Here is a 24,062-nt window from a genome sequence, read left to right on the forward strand (position 1 = left end):
TAAAACCACCTTGATATTCACCTAAATGACTATCTAGTGTTGTTTCTGTTCTGCTTAATAAAATCTTGGAAGATATTTTATGCACTACTGGCACTAAAGAAATTCCTCTTAGTTGTTTACATCCTGTTCGTTACTTTTTTTGCGGAGCCGATGCATCAAGGTGACTTTCCATTCCTCTGGGATTTTTTTCTGTTTACCAGATTTCTTCAAAGAGTAAATTTAGCTCCTTTGCTGTATTTGGCAAGGCCCACTTCAAAAGTTCAGCTGTAATAGAATTTTCTCCACTAGGTTTATTGTTTTTGAGGGTCTTAATTACTACTTCAATTTCTTCTATAGTTGATGGTAAATCTTCTTCCAAATATTATTTAATATCTGAGAATTCCAATTTATCAACTGGTTTAGAACAGTTCAGAAGTTGATGAAAATATCTTGCTAGTATTTCACAATTTTCGGTATTGCTTAACCCAGTTTCGCTGTTTTCATTTTTGAAACAGACATTTGGAGTTAGCTACCCCTTTAATTTTTTAAAAGTTTGATAAAAGTCTCGAATATTATTTTTTACAAAAGTTTTGCCTATTTCCAAAAGTATCTCCTTTTGAAAGGCTCCTTTGGTATTTCTGATTAACCTGGCTGTTTTCTTTCTTCGTTATTTAAATTGATCATAATCATCAATTTTCTTTGAGCATTTCCATTTTTCCCATTTTTAGTCCTCTCTGCTATGGTTTCTTCACATATTTCATTCTACCTTATTTTTCTTCTATGTGTTATTGACCCAAATGTTTTCTTTGCAGCATTATTAATTGCTTTGGATATTTCTCTTCACTTGACCATGTTTATCCACTTTAATTTCACCTTGACAACTTTTAATTGATTCTTTTGTTATTTAAGCCTGTGTGTATTATATTTTATTATACTTGGTGACTTTCTTTGTTAGGTAGGAGTTTGACTTTAATTTTAGATAGGTACCTAACGATCAGAATTAAATTCACCATTCCTTACTACTTTCACATTCACAGTTTCCATTGTACTTCTTTGGGAAATAGCCACATGATTTAACTGAAAGTCTCCTAACATGGGGTTGGAAGATATCCGTGTTTTAGCTTTTCTTGAGAGTTTCCTAAAGAAATTTGACATTAGTGTCAGGTGAGAGTTTTGACACAAACAGATTAGCCTCATACCATTTGCACTGGTTCTTCTATGAGCTGGGTGTTGGCCTGCTATGTTTCTAAACTCCTTTTCTTTGCCTATTTGTGCATTGAAGTCACCTAACGGTAATATGGTGTTCATCTTTCAAATTTTAGGTATTTCACTTCCTAAAAGATCTCAGAATTCCTCTGTTTTTTGTGTATTTTTCCTGTTGTCTAGATTTATTGATGCGTGTGCAATTAACAAGTGTTTTTATCTTGTTTTTGCATTTAACTGATGGGAAAGATACTCTCTCTGAGGTGGATTTATGTTCTGTAACTTTTCCTATCATATTTTTATGAACATAGAAAGCTGTACCCAATAATGGAATCTGATTCATAATTTTGATTGCTGGTTTGTCACTTAAGATTCTGTAGTTACAAATATTTACTACATTTTCATCTAGGAACCTTATTTCTTGAACTGCTAAAATTTGTTTTTTCTATAAAAGTATGTCTAGTTTTTTTTACGTGTCTGGATTAGAGAATAGGCCTAATTACTTATAATGCCCCAGATTTTGTAGTTTTCTGCAGATAATGAATTAATCTGTTGAAACAGTAAAGGGAAATAAACTTTCCAATTTTGCAACTGATGGCTGAATTTTATTCTGAAATATGTACCATAGTTGCTGAGAAAATAACAGCTATGAATAAAATCACAAATGTATGTCACATTTTTCGAAAGTGATATTCCAAGCTTCATATCTCAGTATTTAGTTAACATAGCAGAATAACTTGGTAGTGAAATCATATAAAATGTAATATAGTTTAAAAGTTATTTGATAGGTTTTTACTGTAAGTGCAAAAACCGTTATGGAGATTACACTAATCTAATTTTCAGACAGTTTTGCTATTGCTAAACATTCTATTTTGTACACAGGACAGCCACAACTAAAATGCACATTGTTAATACTTAAATATTGTTGAATATTAACAATTTTGCTAAAGCATAAAGTTGTAATCCAAAAATTATTGGAGACACAGAAGGCTAGTTGAGTTCACTGTGAGTTTTTTGCAAATTTAGAACAAAGATGTTTGTTAGACAGTTTGCACAGATTTTAGGGGTGGACGGACTTGATAATAAGCCACTTTTTTCCAAAATGATAAAGAAAAAATATTGGGAAACTTTCAGAAAATAGTCAGGGTACTATGCTGTACAACATATTAACAACCTTACTCTTTTGTAATTAATGCATCCATTCTCAATTGTTTGAATGTACTTACCAGGTGTGGTTCTGGAGATTTTCTTTGTATGGGGAATTATAAATGTCATATATTTCTGTACGTTTAAAATTTGATTCCCTACATTTAAGTAAGTGTTGATTTTTTTTCTAATTGTGACAAAGAGTTTTTCAAGGACAGTGAACTACTGTTGACTTAAAAAGAAATATTTATTAATCACATTTGCTTCTTTTTCTTGAGCAAACTGCCTATCAAAGAACAGTGGAAGAATTCCTTCTGTACATCATTTGTGCTGTGAAAGTTCCATTTCATAGGATCCAGGAATACCTTTTTTGATATTTGAATATCAGTATCATGCTAAAAAAAAAAAAGCAAAGGAGTTTCCAGGCGGGGAAACATCTCAGAAAGCAAAGAATAATATCTCATATGTCATTTAGCACGGACAGTGTGTTCTGAAACAGAATTAAGCTGCCTATAAATGCAGGGTAACGGATGTGAGAAAAGTGTGTGTGTGTGTGTGTGTGTGTGTGTGTGTCAAAGAGAAAAAAATGTATGAACCAAAAATTCAATAAATTGCATGCAATTGAGTAAGACTAATTTGCATGGAAGTGGATAGGAATGTTTGTCCTTTAGTATGAAAAGGAAAATTTCCACTCACCATATAGCCGAGATGCTGAGTTGCAGATAGGCACAACAAGAAGCCTGTCACAAATACAGCTTTCAGCCGATAAGACCTTTGTCAAAAATCAAAAATAGATAAATCTCACACACACACACACACACACACACACACACACACACAGAGAGAGAGAGAGAGAGAGAGAGAGAGAGAGAGAGAGAGAGAGAGAGTCACACTCACTCAAATGCAACTCACACACACATGACTGCAGTCTCATGCAACTGTAGCCACACGCCAAGTCTTGTGACAAATCTTTTTGTTGTGCCTGTCCGCGATTCAGCATTTCCCATCTCCGCTGTACGGTGAGAGGCAACTTTCCTTTCAGTAATATTGTTATTTACACTTACAGTGAGAATGTACTTAATTCATTAAATAATAAATTAGAGGCTACTGACATTTTGTGTGACCTGTCAAAACCTCTTGACTATGTGAACCACACCATTCTTTTAATATTATGGTGTCACTGGCAATGCTGCGAAATGGTTTGAGTCGTAACTAACAAACAGGAAACAAACGGAGGCGTCGTGAAATACCTGTGCAGTAAGCAGTCAGTCTTCATCTGATTGGGAATCAATTACATGTGGTGTTCCCCCCGGTTCAATCTTGGGTCTGTTGCTTTTTCTTGTGTACATCAATGATTTCTCATCTGTTCCATTTCCAGATGCCAAGTTTGTTTTGTTTACAGATGATACAAACATTGCAATAAGTAGCAGGTCAAGTACAGATTTAGGAATAGCTGTTAATAAAATTTTCACTGACCTTAATCAATGGTTTAAAGCTAATTCACTGTCATTAAACTTTGAGAAGACCCATTATTTGCAGTTCAGAACCTGTAAGAGATTGCCTTCCAGCATGTGCATAACATGAAGACATGCAGATCGAAGAGGTTGACAGTGTTAAATTTCTGGGATTACAACTCGAGTATAAATTCAGTTGGGAAGGGCATACCACAGAATTGCTGAAGCGTGCAAAAGCATGTAATAAGAATCATTTGTTGGGTAAATTCAAGAACATAGTGTAGAAACCTGTTCAAGGAACTTTGTTCATAGCCACTGCTTTTCAGTCGATTTACTCCAATGAAATTTGTTACAAGTAATATATATCTATTTCCAACCAATAGCTCAATACATAGCATCAATACTAGGAATAAGAACAACCTACAAAAGACCTTGGTCCAAAAAGGGATCCAGTATTCAGGAACACACATTTTCAGTTAATTGCCAGCATCCATTAGAAACTTGGTTTCAGATAAAGCACAGTTTAAACTTAGTTTCAAAGATTTTTTGAGAAGCAACTCCTCCTACTCTATAGATGCATATCTTAACAGGGACTGTTAGACCAGGTTAAGTAAAAATGTCTGTTAGATTTCAGTTTTGACAGCATATGGTCACAACAGTCAGGATTAAATATTTTGTGTATGATGAATGTATTAAAAGCACATAACAGTATTTCATTCTGATTGTGTATTAATTCTGTAAATATTAGCAGTTCCAATTTACTGTAATGTATTCACCTATTTTGACAATCTTCTGACAAATGAACAATGTAGTAAGTATTTTATTCAAATTTTTTAATGTGTTTTTGTGTTATTCTTTCTGACATGTTCCACACCCATGAGAATCGTCTCATTTTTGGGTCTATGGAACAAAAACTGAATCTAACCCAAGTTAATCAAAGAAGAGGACAGAACCACAGAGTTAGGGTTTTTGCATCAGTCAGGGAAAAAATGACTGGAGGAACCTGGGACTAGTGAGGCATTATGCAGAAAATTCATCCAGGTCCTTATGCTGAGGGAGTAGAGCAGAAAGCAACTGTGAAAGACAGTATTTCGAAGTAAATCATGGAGGAGATAAAGATCGAAATGCAAGAGAAAAAAAGACATTATGCAAATAATGAAGAAACAGCCAGAGGAAAGAAAGTTACAAAGTACGTGAAAGAACCAAACTTTCACTGATAGCTATTAAAATTTATGTCAAGTGTTAAAGACAGTTAGTTTGTAGCAAGAAAGACAAAATTAGAAATCTTTTATGCCAATTTATTTAAGCAGCTTATAATTTCAGGAAACTTAAATAGCCACAATTCTAAACTTTCACTATTTTAAGTATGAAATTATTTTACCAACCAACATGGACTTACATATTACCATGTCAGTTTTGTGAATGATACATTATTCCCAAGACCTTACCAACAGCTCAGAGTACACTGGTGTCAGCAACAGCTGTTATTTCTCTGTCGTGTCTCTCATTCACAATATAACCGTGCAAACTGTCAACAGATGTCTGTATGATCATGTTCCATGTGGAATATGGCATTTGAGGCAATGGACAACCACACCAATGATATCAGAGCATCTGGCAAAGAAGGTAGTGTTTGCCGGGTAGTCCCATATCTTCAGTCGCTGTATACACAGTACCAGATGGTGCAGCGTGGCACAGAGAAGACGTCTTCCAGATTCTCTGCAGTGAAGGGCCTAGGAAGAACAGTAACAAACTCGTATGGCCCACTGGCATAATGTGAATCATTCTGTTATTTCTGAGGTGTGGTAGCAGTTTATGGAGGCCAAGACCGTATCCCAAAGACCAGAACAGGGCCGACCACGTGTGACATCAGAAAGAGAATACCATGATTTGGTTGTAAAGACAAGATGGTACCTCTTATAGTACTGCACAGCTACTAGCATCTGACCACACAGCATTCTTTGGACACACTGTAACGTGGCAAATAGTGCACAGAAGGCTCTGGCCAGAGTGGCCTTTATTGTTAGAGGCCCGCTGTACGTGTATCTTTGAGGCTTCTTCACAGAAGGAAATGTTTGTAGTAGAAGCTTCAAGACGCCACCTGGACATTCGAATAGTGGGCCAATGTTCTTTTCGTAAATGAGTCCCAATTTTAACCCGAGAGTGATTATCGATGGCTTCTCATATGGAGGAAATGTGGGACACCATTTTGGGGTCCAAACATTGTGGAAAGAAACCAACATCAATCAAGGAGGATCGCTAATGGTGTGGGCAGGGAGTAGGTTGACCACTCGACCACCTCTTCTTGAAATTGTATGGGTGAATCGGCAAGGTTTAACTGCTGTCAAGTATTACGATGAAATCTTTGGATCTCATGCGCGGTTGTTGATAGGTGCTGTGGGCGTAGACTTGATTTTGATGGACAGTAATGCTCAACCTCATAGAGCACAGGTGGTTGATGTTTTCTTGGAGATGGAAGATATTGCATGGATGGCGTAGCCTGCACACACTTCTGATTTGAATCCCATAGAGCACGTTTGGGATGCACTAGGGGCACAGGTTGCGACCACCAACCACTCCTGAAGACTTGAGAGCAGCTCTTCTGGGAGAATGGGTGTTACTGCCAAAACATGAGATTGATGGCATCATTCACAGCATGCACTGTCGTTGTCAGACCTGTATTGCTGCCATAGGTGGTCACACATTAACCAGTTGTCAGAATGTATGTGTAAATCCGTTAAGCTGGGAAAAATGAGGAACATTTTTGTCTATATGTGCAAATCCGTTAAGCTGGGAAAAACAAAGAACATTTTTGTCTATGACTATGCATGTTGCAGTTGTTTACAATATGTATTCGTTACATTGTTTCTACTTAACTATGAGCTGTTTGTAGTGTTTAGTGGGAAAATAAGTGCAACCTTGAAAAATTTACATTTGTTGCTTTAATTTTGGACAGCAGTGTGTATGTATTGTATTGTAGGCCATGTGTTGATTGCTTTAAATAAAATTGTCTCGTATCCCATTTCTGTAATCATTGTAATCAGTTAAATATTTAATTACGACTTGTTTTTTCTTTCCCTCTAGTTAATAAGATTGAAGGAGCGGCTTGCAAGTCAGGAAGATGCCTCTTGTAGCAGCTCAGAGGAATCTGGTTATGAAGATGAAGAGGTCAGGCATTGTAAGTAAATTCCAAACCTACCTCGTTCGTGATAATGAAACATACCAGTTGTTGTCGTTGTTGTTGTTGTTGTTGTTGTTGTTGTTGTTGTGGTGGTGGTCTTCAGTCCTGAGACTGGTTTGATGCAGCTCTCCATGCTACTCTATCCTGTGCAAGCTTCTTCATCTCCCAGTACCTACTGCAGCCTACATCCTTCTGAATCTGCTTAGTGTATTCATCTCTTGGTCTCCCTCTACGATTTTTAGCCTTCACGCTGCCCTCCAGTACCAAATTGGTGATCCCTTGATGCCTCAGAACATGTCCTACCAACCCATCCCTTCTTTTAGTCAAGTTGTGCCACAAACTCCTCTTCTCCCCAATCCTATTCAATACCTCCTCATTAGTTATGTGATCTACCAATCTAATCTTCAGCATTCTTGTGTAGCACCACATTTCGAAAGCTTCTATTCTCTTCTTGTCTAAACTATTTATCGTCCATGTTTCACTTCCATACATGGCTACACTCCATACAAATACTTTCAGAAACGACTTCCTGACACTTAAATCAATACTCGATGTTAACAAATTTCTCTTCTTCAGAAACGCTTTCCTTGCCATTGCCAGTCTACGTTTTATATCCTCTCTACTTCGACTATCATCTGTTATTTTGCTCCCCAAATAGCAAAACTCTTTTACTACTTTAAGTGTCTCATTTCCTAATCTAATTCCCTCAGCATCACCCAACTTAATTCGACTACATTCCATTATTCTTGTTTTGCTTTTGTTGATGTTCATCTTATACCAGTAGAATAGTAGAACAATCTGAACAATAGGAGTGCTTTTGTTTCTTCAGTTGTAACAATACATCAAATATTATGTATTATGTTTTAAATATGAAAGAGATATTAAGGAACTACTTTTAATTGGGATGTGCCCACTTTCGTAACGAATGACTTGTACGTCTATTTTTTCCATGTATATTTAATGGTTTTGTCTACTCATTGTTAAAACCGAAAGTAAGTCACAAACATTTAGGCACCTAGAAAAAACTTCAACACAGAACATCACAAACATTTTGTTCATCTCATTCTATAGGCCGTGTCACATGTCTAGGTCCATTCCTTCTTTCATAAGAATTGTTACTGCAGTACATAATCTGTATTAGGTTTTTGCACTTTATCTCTGCATCAGCTTCATGAAAAGATGCTGATTCACTATTTACTTCCTGACTGGAGACATGTCAGCTACATTTATATGAAGATATTGTTCTCTTTTGAAGGCTTAGTCCAAAGCCATGCTAATCTCTCACAGAAACAATAAAAACAGTTTGAAGGAGATGTTGGAAAATGCAGCTGTATGTCCTTTGTACTGTTTTGGAGAACATTGTAATAACTATAAAAAAAGGAGGCATTTTTCACTTTTCCTGTATCTATTTTAATAGTTCACACCTAATTTTTCGCATTTTAGGCTATTCGAAGTTATTTTCGCCAATAGAAAAATGTCATATACTCTGAAATGGCCACATCTTTAAATTTGTGTGTCTATTCGTTTTGGTTCACATAGGCTATCTTGTTGGTCTGACAGGTTGCCATATTCAAGACAGGCTATGTGAACCAAAATGAACAGAACACAAATTTGAAGATATTTTTCTACTGCAGAAAATCACTTGTGAATAGCCTAAAAGGCAGAAACTAGTTGTGAACAAATAAAATAAAAATGCTCCCTTTTTTAATAAAAGTATTGCTGTGGTACCCACTATGAAGAAAAACATAATAACCACTGAGCCAACTGTTATTTCATTCTGTATTGGAATGGTATGCTTTGATTTTACTTCCAACACAATCTTAGAAATATATCAAACTTACGTGTGCCTTTTTATGAATTACTAAATTTTATAGTTTTTCATCAGGATGTCAAAACTTGTTTGAGATGAACCTCCGCCGTGGTCATTTTTACTGCAACGTTTACAAATTCTTTTCTTCAGAAATTCAAAAATACCATAAATTGATGTTAATCTCAGATGTTGCATTGGTGGTTATCTTATGTGCCCTTCAGCTTTTATAAACAACTGTTATAAAAATTCTGTCAAATCAGAATTCATCAATCTAGTTATTATCTGCTGCACTGAAGAATGTCTAAGAAAACTTTAGATCTCGTGAAGGCTTTCTTGTTTATGCATTACTCTATTGATAAATCACTCTTCCGACCTCCTGATAAGATGAACAGTCAGCAGCTGCAATGCTAGTTTGCAAAGCACCAACTGTCTCATTATTCTTGAATACAGATCATTGTGTACAAGGAAACTTATCTTCATTTGTCATTCCAGTTTTTTTAAGACTAATAATACACAGTCTTCACACATACCAAACTCATGGTGTTGAGAGCTGCTGTCATTTCCTCACTCCTGTATGGCTGTGAAACTTGGACAGTCTATTGCTGTGATATCAAAAAATTGAGCACTTCCACAAAAAAAAGGAGAGAGATTTGAACATTAAATGGGAGGACCTTGTGACCAACATTGTGGCTCTCGAGAAAGGGCATTTAAACAGCATTGAAGCAACCATCATTCCTCATCAACTGAGGTGGTTAGGCCATGTTCATTGCATGAGTTATACAAGGCTTCCCTGCCAAATCCTTTATGGTGAACTCTGCTCTGGCACTAGAACTCATGGAGCCCCTCTTTAAGTGCTTTAGGGACCAACATGCAGATGACTTGTATAAACAAGGAAAGAATATGCTCTGGACCACTTTCTGCGGAAGAACACTGCATCCACCACTTTCACGTCGTTTGAAGGGGAATCCCTAGACATGAAGAGTCCAAGCGACAAGCTCCGTCAATTATTGCCTGTTCTCCTGCAACCACTCAGTATGATTTGTGGAGACACATGCTTTATGCCAGGATTGGTCTGTTCAGCCACTGGAAACACATTCATAAGTTGAGTTGAAATGCTCATTCTATACGGGAAGATATTTGCATGCTTGGATTTGAGTTGTAGCTGACGATGATGAGTGGAGAAGGAAACAAAAAGGGAAGGGGGGTTTAAACCTCAAAATCTCTACACCAGAGCTCAGCTAGAATAAAATTACATTAAGAAGCACACTAAAATATTGTATAAATATACTGTAGTAAGTCATAAGTAGGGCCCGGATTTTAATTGCCTAAAAAACAGTGAAATATGCAAGCATTTATGACCTAAAACTTACATAAATATGACCTTAAAAATAAAATATGACTTGATAGAAGTTTATTTAAAGCATTCTTGTTTATTTATTTAATTTTTCATTCGCCATAATGTATACAAAATCCACTTATCAAAATATTGTAAGTATAGTTCTTTCTTTCTGTATGGTTTGTGGCTAATTTGCACCTATTTTTTTGAATGTCTGAATGTTTTATTTTCTAAACACAAAGAACAGTGAAAAGATCATCTATCGAAACAGTAAAACAATGTTTTTATTTCTACATAGTATTTAAAGCGTTTCACATTATGTCACCAAAGTTGCAGTGGATCAAAATGTGCATTTTTAGGTTTTCCATTGTCAAAGATCTACGGTTGTCGCTGAGGATAGTTTTGTACCTGGAAAAACTCCTCTCCACTTCACAAGACGTCACTGGAGTGTATTTGAAGGCAGCCAGGTCACTGGAGTTCAGCTTTGTTTCAGTATGTTCAAAAGTTGCGGCATTCCCTGACAGACTGTCACTAATTTTGCACAGTGTAGAATATCCAGGATTCCATTGGAGAACACTTTGCAATTTGGTTTTCACTTTGTCAGCCACATGACCACGAGCTCGACCCAACTCATTCTGCACATGTTGCACAATACTCAGGACCTCACATAGCTGAGTGCCAACGGCTTCCAGTCGTTTGATGGCTTTTGATATCACTGAAAAATTGGCATTGAGGTATGCCAAGTTTCGAGACAATGTATCTGTAAAAACTTCTTTCACAATTTTGATAGCACTTGATTCATCGCTATCAAGCTCACAGAAAATTGTCTTTATTTGGGTGTAGTTGGTGCAATAATACTCAGCAGCATTAAGCCAAGAACCCCATCGTGTAAGAACAGGTTTAGGTGGGAGGGGCATTGAAGGTGCTTGTTCCTTGAATTTTTGCACTCGTAGCGGAGCCTTCACATAGATTTTCTTGCCACAGGAAATTAATTTATCCTTGTCAGGGTAATTTGATTGCACCTCTTTGGCAACTCTGTGCAACGCATGTGCAAGGCAAGTGGCGTACACCATACTGGGGTAGAGAATCTGAATCCCTTTGGTTGCTTTAGTCATATATGAAGCACCATCTGTTACAAGCAGCAAAATGTTGTCTCTTTTCAAACCATCTGGCCACAGTAGCTTCAGAGAGTTGTCAAACAGAATAGCAATCGTCGAATTGTTTACTCTATCGAGAGCTTCATCTCCAGGGCCATCATCTTTTAGAACACCAACAACAACATTTGCAATATATCGCCCACTAATATCCGTAGTTTAATCTTATTGACAGCCAGATCTTTTGCTCAGCAATAGTAATTCGTATTTTCTTGAGCACACATTGTAGCATACGGATAAATAGTTCTTTCTCAGTGTAGATTCATCTGGAACTGGATGTGTTGTGTAGTTCTCCAAGAACCGTCTGAAGTGTGGATTCTTCAGCTTTTCCAATGGGATGTTGCAGGACACCATCATCTCACACAAATCCTTGCACGGTTGATGATTGATCTGTCTGTTCAATTAACAACGTTTGCCTGCTGTTATTTTCAGCACTTCATTTCACACAGCTGCTGTGTTTAGCGGTATTGCAGTGTTGTTGCACATTAAAGTGCTTTTCTGCACTAACTTTAATTTCACACAGTTTATAAAATAATATTTTCCCATCAGTACTAAAGAACTTCTCTCCAAATTCTCGAACATATTCTTGCAACTTCACGCTGTCGGAGCACTTTGTTTTGTTGAACAAGGCAAAGGCTGTATTCAGACTGGTTACTGGGAACACCTGTGTGACTGCGATGACTATTATGGCAGAAGCCGCCTTTGTTGGCTCTGAGAGCGTATTGTCGACTCTGCGCAACAATGTTTTATGTTCACGAAACGACTGTTGTGGTACACCGATTTTCTGCTACAGTCCTGAGAAAAAAGCTGTGTACTAATTTATCTGTTTATCTTTCATAATAGCACGTTAAATATTGTCTCGTGAGCAACATATTCATTTTCTTATTCGTGTGATCCGTAAGATACGAGAAAAATATGACCTATTATATTAAAAGTAAGACGCAATATGACCTACTACTAAAACTTGTTGAAATATGACTTTAAATGCACAATCAAAATACATTTTTCGACACTAAAATGCCTAAATTTGTGTGTAAATTGTTCTAAAATTCACCCTATAGTTCAGAAAAAAATATGACTTGTCATTAAAATCCGGGCTCTAATCATAAGGCACCAGAGACGTGTAAGCATAGCACAGTTCAAATCACAATCTGGTAATCACATTTTAGAATTGAGAACTCCTTAAACAGACAACAGTTACTTGCTTTCCTCAACATTTCCCAACCGAAGTAGTGCTGAGTTTCTTATTTATGACAGACAATCAGTGTATGATTTTTCTTCTTTAATATGTTGTTGTTGTTGTTGTTGTTGTTGTGGTCTTCAGTCCTGAGACTGGTTTGATGCAGCTCTCCATGCTACTCTATCCTGTGCAAGCTTCTTCATCTCCCAGTACCTACTGCAACCTACATCCTTCTGAATCTGCTTAGTGTATTCATCTCTTGGTCTCCCCCTACGATTTTTACCCTCCACGCTGCCCTCCAATACTAAATTGGTGATCCCTCGAAGTCTCAGAACATGTCCTACCAACCGATCCCTTCTTCTGGTCAAGTTGTGACACAAACTTCTCCCCAATCCTATTCAATACTTCCTCATTAGTTATGTGATCTACCCATCTAATCTTCAGCATTCTTCTGTAGCACCACATTTCGAAAGCTTCTATTCTCTTCTTGTCCAAACTATTTACCGTCCATGTTTCACTTCCATACAAGGCTACACTCCATACAAATACTATCAGAAATGACTTCCTGACACTTAAATCTATACTCGATGTTAACAAATTTCTCTTCTTCAGAAACGCTTTCCTTGCCATTGCCAGTCTACATTTTATATCCTCTCTACTTCGACCATCATCAGTTATTTTGCTGCTCCCCAAATAGCAAAACTCCTTTACTACTTTCAGTGTCTCATTTCCTAATCTAATACCCTCAACATCACCCGACTTAATTCGACTACATTCCATTATTCTCGTTTTGTTTTTGTTGATGTTCATCTTATATCCTCCCTTCAAGACACCATCCATTCCGTTCAACTGCTCTTCCAAGTCCTTTGCTGTCTCTGACAGAATTACAATGTCATCGGCGAACCTCAAAGTTTTTATTTCTTCTCCATGGATTTTAATACCTACCCCGAATTTTTCTTTTGTTTCCTTTACTGCTTGCTCAATATACAGATTGAATAACATCGGGAAGAGGCTACAACCTTGTCTTACTCCCTTCCCAACCACTGCTTCCCTTTCATGTCCCTCGACTCTTATAACTGCCATCTGGTTTCTGTACAAATTGTAAATAGCATTTGCTCCCTGTATTTTACCCCGGCCACCTTTAGAATTTGAAAGAGAGTATTCCAGTCAACATTGTCAAAAGCTTTCTCTAAGTCTACAAATGCTAGAAACGTAGGTTTGCCTTTCCTTAATCTTTCTTCTAAGATAAGTCGTAAGGTCAGTATTGCCTCACGTGTTCCAGTATTTCTACGGAATCCAAACTGATCTTCCCCGAGTTTGGCTTCTACTAGTTTTTCCATTCGTATGTAAAGAATTCGTGTTAGTATTTTGCAGCTGTGGCTTATTAAACTGATTGTTCGGTAATTTTCACATCTGTCAACACCTGCTTTCTTTGGTATTGGAATTATTATATTCTTCTTGAAGTCTGAGGGTATTTCACCTGTCTCATACATCTTGCTCACCAGATGGTAGAGTTTTGTCAGGACTGGTTCTCCCAAGGCCGTCAGTAGTTCCAATGGAATGTTGTCTTCTCCGGGGGCCTTGTTTCGACTCAGGGCTTTCAGTGCTCTCTCAAACTCTTCACGCAGTATCGTATCTCCCATTTCATCTTCATCTACATCCTCTTCCATTTCCATAACATTGTCCTCAAGTGCATCGCCCTTATATAGACCTTCTATATACTCCTTCCACCTTTCCGCTTTCCCTTCTTTGCTTAGAACTGGGTTTCCATCTGAGCTCTTGATGTTCATACAAGTGGTTCTCTTATCTCCAAAAGTCTCTTTAATTTTCCTGTAGGCAGTATCTATCTTACCCCTAGTGAGATACGCCTCTACATCCTTACATTTGTCCTCTAGCCATCCCTGCTTAGCCATTTTGCACTTCCTGTCGATCTCATTTTTGAGACGTTTGTATTCCTTTTTGCCTGCTTCATTTACTGCATTTTTATATTTTCTCCTTTCATCAATTAAATTCAATATTTCTTCTGTTACCCAAGGATTTCTACTAGCCCTCGTCTTTTTACCTACTTGATCCTCTGCTGCCTTCACTACTTCCCCCATGAAAGCTACCCATTCTTCTTCTACTGTATTTCTTTCCCCCATTCCTGTCAATTTTTCCCTTATGCTCTCCCTGAAACTCTGTACAACCTCTGGTTCTTTCAGTTTATCCAGGTCCCATCTCCTTAAGTTCCCACCTTTTTGCAGTTTCTTCAGTTTTAATCTACAGGTCATAACCAATAGATTATGGTCAGAGTCCACATCTGCCCCTGGAAATGTCTTACAATTTAAAACCTGGTTCCTAAATCTCTGTCTTACCATTATATAATTTATCTGATACCTTTTAGTGTCTCCAGGGTTCTTCCATGTATACAACCTTCTATCATGATTCTTAAACCAAGAGTTAGCTATGATTAAGTTGTGCTCTGTGCAAAATTCTACCAGGCGGCTTCCTCTTTCATTTCTTAGCCCCAATCCATATTCACCTACTACGTTTCCTTCTCTCCCTTTTCCTACACTCGAATTCCAGTCACCAATGACTATTAAATTTTCGTCTCCTTTCACTGTCTGAATAATTTCTTTTATTTCATCATACATTTCTTCAATTTCTTCGTCATCTGCAGAGCTAGTTGGCATATAAACTTGTACTACTGTAGTAGGTGTGGGCTTCGTATCTATCTTGGCCACAATAATGCGTTCACTATGCTGTTTGTAGTAGCTTACCCGCATTCCTATTTTCCTATTCATTATTAAACCTACTCCTGCATTACCCCTATTTGACTTTGTGTTTATAACCCTGTAGTCACCTGACCAGAAGTCTTGTTCCTCCTGCCACCGAACTTCACTAATTCCCACTATATCTAACTTTAACCTATCCATTTCCCTTTTTAAATTTTCTAACCTACCTGCCCGATTAAGGGATCTGACATTCCACGCTCTGATCCGTAGAACGCCAGTTTTCTTTCTCCTGATGACGACATCCTCTTGAGTAGTCACCGCCCGGAGATCCGAATGGGGGACTATTTTACCTCCGGAATATTTTACCCAAGAGGACGCCATCATCATTTAATCATACAGTAAAGCTGCATGCCCTTGGGAAAAATTACGGCCGTAGTTTCCCCTTGCTTTCAGCTGTTCGCAGTACCAGCACAGCAAGGCTGTTTTGGTTATTGTTACAAGGCCAGATCAGTCAATCATCCAGACTGTTGCCCTTGCAACTACTGAAAAGGCTGCTGCCCCTCTTCAGGAACCACATGTTTGTCTGGCCTCTCAACAGATACCCGTCCGTTGTGGTTGTACCTACGGTACGGCTATCTGTATCGCTGAGGCTCGCAAGGCTCCCCACCAACGGCAAGGTCCATGGTTCATGGGGGGCAAATATATAAATGGCAAAATTTGCTTCATTTTTATAATAACAGTATAATAATATCATTAGATGATTATGAAAAATGTGTGTGGTACGTAAGCACATGAGAACAACCACCACATACCACAACAAAGTGCAGTTCTGAAGTTCTAATTATAACCTCAAAAAAAGTACTAGTAACTAGTTCTTTGTTTGTTTTGCAGGTACACAACTGAATCCCCATACCACAGTACCATAGCATGCTACTAAAGAAACCAAAACAAAATATCACAGCCCATTGATGAAGTGGAATATTGTGTGGTTTTCGGTAGCAGTGGAAATGTTGCTGCCGTGTCAGGCCAATCCACATGCCTAAGAAGTCTAGACAATCCAGATGACTTATTCAGCCATCTGGATTGGACAGAGATGGTAACATTTTCACTGTTGCTGTAAGTAAATTACCATGTGATACTTCTTACTGGCAGTGTGCTGTGCCATTTTGTTTTGGCTTCTGTAACGGCATGATGGCATGTTGATTTCAGTGTGTACTTGGACAACTGACATTTACCTGCAAACAAACAAAAATTGTGGTGATTTGAAGCTTTCCCTGTACATAGATTGTTCTATAAAATTTCTGGCAATCTGGCAGATGTGTGTAACTTGCTGCCATAACATTAGTGTTGCTTGCCATATGCTGTCACTAGATTCTCTCAGCATAAAAGTTGTAACTGAATATTAGTTTTGATCCAGAATTTATATTTGTTGCCACAGAACATCAGACATTCCAAATTTGAGCTGCACTCAATCAGAAGGTTTGTAACACGCGCACAGTACTGAGTTAGACATGGCCATGTTGCACCTTGCCTTCATAAGGCTCTGTTATCCAGTCAAGACCAACTACAGGTTAAACTTGATTCTTTGGGTTTTTGGTCTCAATATGTAATGTGTGTGTTTGGGCAAGAGATACAGAGAGACATTAGATGTATAATTTTTAAAGGTTGTCATGCTACCGGCATGAAGACGAAACCTTATTGCTTGGAAATTGGCTGTTAAAACAACTTGTGATTGGGGATCTTTTTACTGAAATGTTTACTTTTATTAAAACTTCAGCAGTCTTTCCCCCGAAATGTTCTTCGTTTGTTTTCTTCTTTTGGATTTATTTAAGCATTCAACAAATGATTGTTTTTGTTGAGAAGCAGCTGTAACTTCCCACCACTAAATACAGCACTTCTCTAGTTTAAGGTTTTTATCAATATTATATATTCTGTCTTTTTGCAAAACCAGAACTGACCCACACTCATAGGGAGTGGTGATCTCTTCTGGTGTCATGAGGGTTATAATCCAACTCTGTGTTGGACTGGGATTAGTCTCTTCACTCATTTCAAAATATGAAAACAGTGAGCAATGCACATCACAAAGCATTTGATAACAGCTACTACGAAAGTGCTTGCTGGGATTGGGAGTGTTGTAATGAGGTAGTTTAGGCCCAATTTCGGCCAGCATTTGATGCAATCACAGTTCAAAACATCCGCCACCTAAAACTGCGTGTTAAAGTGTCTGCATTACACCACCTTTTGAAGTTTAGCTGCCAGACAAACATATGTGATTCTTTGTTCTAAAGGTGCTAGGTCCATGGTCGAGTCCTTCATGGGTGTTATGTGGCTCATATACAAGCCTTTCAACTGCCCACAATTGATGTGGCACGAGAGCATCTAGCGCATTGATTTGTCTTTGCATCTGTACACTTCTTATTTTGCATACACGTTCTTACACACATTATCCTTCCAAACTGGGCTTGAGCAGATAATGTGCAATACCAGCAGCCAAAAAGTGGTTCAATTTTTTATATTTATATGCAGAAAATAAAGCTACTTCAAACTGTCTGTGATAAAGTAGTTCATTGGGATACAATTCACTATGAAATAACATTTATTAGGAAGTTTGTATTTTCGGATTTTGAGGCAGAACTCGCTTATTTGTTCACATTTATAGCAAATGAGAATTTTTCAAGTCCGTAACTATTGCCATTAGTGTTGTGCCAAGTAAAGTTCTGGTGTTCATTCACACTGCCCCAGTCCTGGGAAGTGCTGAGCCAAGCCACACTGACAGGGGAATCACATCTACTCATCATCACCAATTTCATTCAAATTTATGATATATGCAGAGCTTGGCCAGGAATGAAAATGACAGAAGTGGGAGCCCCAAATGAGCAACCATTTAGAATAAATAGCATTTTCGGAGCAGGTCTTGCAAGGCATGAGGCATTTATTTGAGCATAGTTTCCAGGCAGGGGTGGTACAGTGGCAAGAGGACAGAATGATAATGTGAGGATTGATGATTCGAGTCCTTGTCTGAAAATGTTTCTTTTTATTTTTAGTTTTTATCTTCTTACACTGCAGATAAACGAAAACAGTGATTGATGTAGGTATTGTATATACTAACATTTTCATAAAAAGGCATGAAAAGGAAAGGCGACTGATAATTTAGGATTGAAAGTAAATTTCCAGGAAGGGGTTATAAGATGTATGTGAGAACTTTGTATATAAAATTAGATATTGTTGTTATTTTACTGTTGGTGATTTCATGTACTAGGGTGATATTTGTTGTAAAAGTAGTGGAAGCATCTTTCGCATGTGATAAATGCCACAATTTTACAATTGCAAGGTTGTTCTGAAGTTCTAAGTAAAAACTGATTTTGTTTTCATTTGTAAAAGTTCTCTCTCGCCATAAAGTTTGACAACAAATTATGCTTATCACATCATTTCGGCAAATGTTGGAGTGGATACCTGGTGATATTCAATGGAATGTATTTTGATGCAGTGATTTCTCAAAATTTCCTTTCTGCGTTGCGGAAACCTTAATAAACACAATATATTGATCATCATTTCAGTGAGTTTACAATGTAAGTAATTCAAAAATTGTAAATAAAAACATTTCCATCAAAGGACTCGATCACACGTGCCTCCGATTACCGTTCTGCGCTGTTTTCACTGCAACAACCATTGCCTGGAAACTACAATTGCATAAATAGTACATGCCTCGCCAGGTCCGCCTCAAAAATACTGTTTTTCCTGAAAGCTCAGATATATGAAGCTCCCAATTCTGTCACTTCCATTTCAGACCAAGCCCTGCATCTACCAAAAATTTAGGTAAAATCAGTGATGAGGAGTAGGCACAGTCTCATTGTGAGACAGCTCATGCCACTATTGCACACTGGGCCAGGAGGTTGAAAGGGGGGGGGGGGATTCTGTTTTTTAATACTTCAAAGCAGATAAGAGAAGTCAGTCGCGTCAATTTATGAAGTTATTGTTTGTCTTAATATATGGTGTACTTTCCACACTGATTTTTTTAATTCTTGGAACATTTTTTAGTCAGTTTGAAGAGGGTATTTGGTTAAAAGATCTGTAGTGAACTGTTCACCTTTCCCTAGTTGGTCACTGCTGTTGGAAATGGTACTATTTGTCAAGCAATATTGTGTGGTTTACAAGTGTTGTTTTGAAAACAATAATCACCTGCTATTTCCCCTTCACTATGCATTACTGCAAGTGAAGCTTTGATAAAATTGAGAAAAATAATTTGAATTAGGAATGATACTTTTATCTGCCTTCTTTCAGAGGTAAATGTGAGTTATTGTCATGACAGCTTGCTGAAAGTTTTCCACCCATGTTCAGCATAGCCATAAACTGTACTTTTAGATTCCTGTACGAGTTTAATTATCGACAAACAGAAACTCCAAATAAATTGTAACTTTTTCCTTGACGGAAATCATTTAAAATATACAATCCTTTGGTACAGTCTTACAATAACTCACACCATACATTATAAAAACATCATCTAAATCGTGCAGTTAACTGAATGTACATTTGCATTTGAAACCAGAAGTGGAGAATATTCCATAAATAAGTTAATGTGGAAGGACTGTAATAAAAGCCTTTGTCATTTTACGAAGTTGTTTCCCACTTGCAGATGAAGCATGGCAAGTGTCAAAAGTACAAATACATTTATAACTGTTCCTGTGACTAAGACAGTCACTGTTTGTTTTTCCAATTTTGGTTCCATGGTTCTGGAAGCTTGTAGTACCATAGTTGTATATAATTGCATGTTGAGGTTCAACACTATTCCCACTTTCTGAAATTAAAATTTATGAAACCATGGCAAGTAGAATTGTGTTTCGGTGGACTTGTTCTTGGTCACCTGATTTTTATTCTTACCAAGTTTTTAGGGTTATTCTCTGAAACTACATCTAAACTCTCTCCAGTTTGATTGTACTGTTTCAACTGAAAGAAAAATAAAAAGGTATAAGAAGGTATGGCATTTTACTTCCCCATTGCCACAGACCAGTGTAACTAAATTGTGTGTGTTCAGAAAGACAACTGTTCAAATTGTCATTGGGCATTTTAGAGTTTGCATTTCAATGGTTTCCCTAAGTAACTTAATGCCAATGCTGGAATGGTTCCTTTGTTAAGAGCATGGCCGATTATCTTCCACAATCTGAACTCTGTGCATGTTCTCCATTTCTAATCCTGATCTTCCTACCTTTCGCACATAGTGATCACCTGAAAATGGCAGTAGAGAGAAAAATCACTGGGTGTGATAGAATTTTGTCTAATAATTACAGCTGATTTTTGCTATTTGTTGTGTGCACACTGTTTAATGTAGGGCCTTCACTTTGTTTTAATGCATGTGTTCAGCTTTAACATTGACTAGAGTCTTATGTTAATGGGCCACTATGCTATGCATTTAAAGAACACACCTGAAATATTATGTTGCTGCAGTCTTAAGTCATGGCTTGTAGTTATTTGTGTTCAGAAGATGAATGTCTCATATAACATGAGCCATTTGGTTTTATTCAATGTACTCTGTTGGCTTATGTTGTAACCAGGTCCATTATACCTTCTGAAAAAGACGGTTTTAAAATTGCTAAAGCCTGGATAAGCAGTTCCAATAAACCTTTATTTGCAACTAGTTGGCTGATTTTTGTAAATCTCTCCAAACTAATAATTACAGGCCAATAAAAGTAAAAGTATGTTACTTAATAATTTTAAGCTGTGAACCCCATGTTTAAGATATAAAATATTGACAAGACTTGTAATTTTTTTGGTCATTGATATGTTTAGGCAATTTCTTCATTCTCGTTTTTCCTTTCTCCTTTTTTTTATTTAAAGGGAGGATGGTGAGGAAAACACTTTTCCATTGTTCAAGAGGTGTGGCTTGAGGGGTACAGTGATATACAGGTGACAGATATTAGCAGTGAAAACGTTCATAAGAAATATGTGAATTTTTTACTACAGAAGTCCAAACTTGGCTCTGCCCGCTTGTGCAGGCAGTGTTAAATATAATTGATGTCATTGTCTTGGTCTGTCCCAACTCAGCTACCCATGTGAATACTGCAAAGGAAAACAATGGGTTTGATATCACAGCCCAAAATTACCAGCTTTCAGAACTTCAATGTGTGCAACATATTTAAAATAAAAGATAGGAAACTATTGTCACATGTAGAATGTTACTCTGATTGTGGACCATGAGAAGCACTTGGTAGGAGTAGTGGCTTTTTTGGCTGATAGCTTACACCATACAGCCAGCTCATACTTACATAAAATATACAGGTATTGACAGAAAATTAGTGTTAGAATGCACATGAGCATGCGAGTGCAGAAAATTAGTGTTAGAATGCACACAAGCAGGTGAGTGCACGCGGCCACATTCTGTCTCCCTCTCCCCCTCTCCCCCTCCCCCCCCCCTCTCTCTCTAGACAGAACATATGCAGTTACAGGTAAACCAATACCGTATAATCAGTGTAAAATCAAATATTATAGAATATATTTGCAACGTGCATTGTCACTGATATGTTGGTTTTAGAAGCAGAATATCTGCAACAACAGTGAATCTGTACATCAAATGGAAAAGACTATGATTCTGTGATCCAGGAGTGTCCAGTTAAGCACTGAGGCAATCGATTTCTGTTTGTTGGTTTCACATTCATTCCTCTTAAGAAGAAACTTAGCACAGAGACACTGTCAGCATGGAGAGTAGGAGTTAAAAATAATACCGACAGTTCATTATTAGTACTCTGACTTTGAATCATCACTCTGAATTTCTGTTGTTACTTTTGCTCTATGTTGTGTGACTCTTGGGTCATGGGTGACATTTGTATACCCAAACTGTATGACTTCTTCTTTTAGTAATGTCACTGGTATTGAAATAGGTATTAATAAACATTTTCTGATGTGTGTAATTTCAAATTAAATTGTTGAAATATTAAAACATATTCCTAAGCTGAGAACTTGTTGCTGTGTAATCAAAAAATTTCCTTAGCTGTTGTAATCCAATTAAAATAATCTTTTGACTCAAGCAAGTTTCAATGAGCCTATTGGTAAGGATTGATTGTCAGCCAATTGTGGCCGTTTCTTGGGCTCCATATTCTTGCTGTGTTGCCTGTTCTGCGAGCACAGGCCATTTTGCCAGGTGATGTGGTTGTGCCTGCAGGGTTTTGAAGGGGGCCAGGTGGTGCTAGCCACATGGGGAAGGAGGGGAAGGAGTGCCCAGTACACATTGGTTTTCACATTGCGCTACTATAAATCTATTTTTATGCTACTAAGGTCAAGGTATATTTGCTGCTGAGGTTAGTTCTTGGTAAAGTTTTAGTTTCTGTACAAAGATGTTGAAAAAATGTCAGACTCTCAATCTTTATTACACAATTGTAAATGAACTATTTGGTTAAAAGCTTAAATCTTATAGTCTGATGTTATATCTTTCCTTCTGTGGTGACAGTTATTATGATGTTTTGAAAATTAAAAAAAACCTACAGCACTTAACTTGAAGAGCTCTTAGTGAAAAATGTGGTAGCTTGACATTTAATGGGCTTTAGAAAAGAAGGGAGTGGAAAAAGAGACGACAAGCACAGTGAAGGAGATGTACTGTAGAAGACTGATTTGACTGAAAGTGGGAAATGAATGGACAGATTGTTTCCAGCAAACAGGTATGGAACAAGGCAGTGCATTGTCCTCTTCATTGTGACCTTGCATGAGATGCCACTAATGTGGCAGAAAAAACTGGAGAAGATAAGATGAAAGCAGTGGTGTTTGTGGATGACCTGACAGTCTGGAGAAACAGGAAGGAGGAGATTCAGGAACAGCTGGATGCTTGGGAAGAAAGCATCAGACAGTTTGCGATGAAGTTTAATGAAAACAAATGTGAAATACTGCTTACAACTAGGAAGAAAGATAGACCAGTTAGTAGAATCAAGATTGGATTTGAACAATTAAAGGAGGTGGAAAGTGTCATGGACTTGGGAAGTGCGATAGAGGAGAATGGAAGAAATGCGAAAAAGACCACTAAAATGTGGTAGGCAGGTAGTGTTAGGAGCCTGGTTTGGAATAAAGACATCGCACAAAGAAAGAAAGAAAAAGTATTGAAAATATTGAAAACTAGATGATTCCCAAGAAGATACATGAAATTGAGATGTGAAGGAAACAACCAAGGTAAGACCAAAGGATATATGGCTGCTAAAAGGCGTGGAAGAGTGTTGTGAGAAAAGAGGCGAGGACTGAACCTGAGTGAACACAGAAAGATGTTGAGAAAACAGGACTTATGTTCCAACAGACCCAGCCTGGGGCTGGAAATTGTTCAAGATGATGATGTCGTATGTTACTGCTCACAAAAGAGACCATCATACTTCTCACATCTGCATTCTAAGTTGACATTACAGTTACAGTGTACTGTGGTAAGATTAAATTTAACAAAATTGTCTGTTTTACACATTAGCATGAAAACACAGCATTGGTGTGTTAATAGAAATATTGTTAATTCAAAGACATGTTAAACCTTTATTTAAGCTTACAGTTAACTTTCTATAAGAAAACTGTGTTCTCATAGTAAAGCGGTTATCAAATTAATAGCTCTCAGATTGCGTACTATAGTGCTTTTATCACTGTAATAAACTGTTTTGTTATTTTATTTCTGTATCCTGAATGGAAAAAGCTGATAATTTACGTGAATTATTATTCCCTGGTTGTAGTAGCTGATCAGTGTATTAGATTGCAATGAAGATTTGTCTCAGCTAAGGGCATACAGAATTGGAATCACTGATTTGTTCTGTATCTCATGTCGATATCATCAAAACTTGAGCAAAGCTTCAGTAATAGTTATCATTCTACTATCCTTGATAAGACATCAGCAGTAACTTGCAGAAAACAAGACATTGTCAGCTGGCTACAACAACAACACGACTGTAGAAAG

General features: G+C 37.4%; 1 protein-coding gene across 6 annotated transcripts in view; it reads left to right on the forward strand.

The window, feature by feature from the left end:
- The window catches only part of LOC126184175 (SAFB-like transcription modulator), a 187,112-nt gene that overhangs the window by 141,027 nt on the left and 22,023 nt on the right, over window positions 1-24,062 (forward strand). For all 6 annotated transcript variants that reach the window (XM_049926547.1, XM_049926559.1, XM_049926572.1 and 3 more), the window contains one exon: window positions 6,867-6,960. In XM_049926547.1, coding sequence (XP_049782504.1) covers window positions 6,867-6,960 — 94 coding nt within the window. The remainder of the gene's footprint in view (window positions 1-6,866; window positions 6,961-24,062) is intronic.

The sequence above is a fragment of the Schistocerca cancellata genome, chromosome 1, assembly GCF_023864275.1.
Source record: "Schistocerca cancellata isolate TAMUIC-IGC-003103 chromosome 1, iqSchCanc2.1, whole genome shotgun sequence".
Lineage (NCBI taxonomy): Eukaryota > Metazoa > Arthropoda > Insecta > Orthoptera > Acrididae > Schistocerca > Schistocerca cancellata.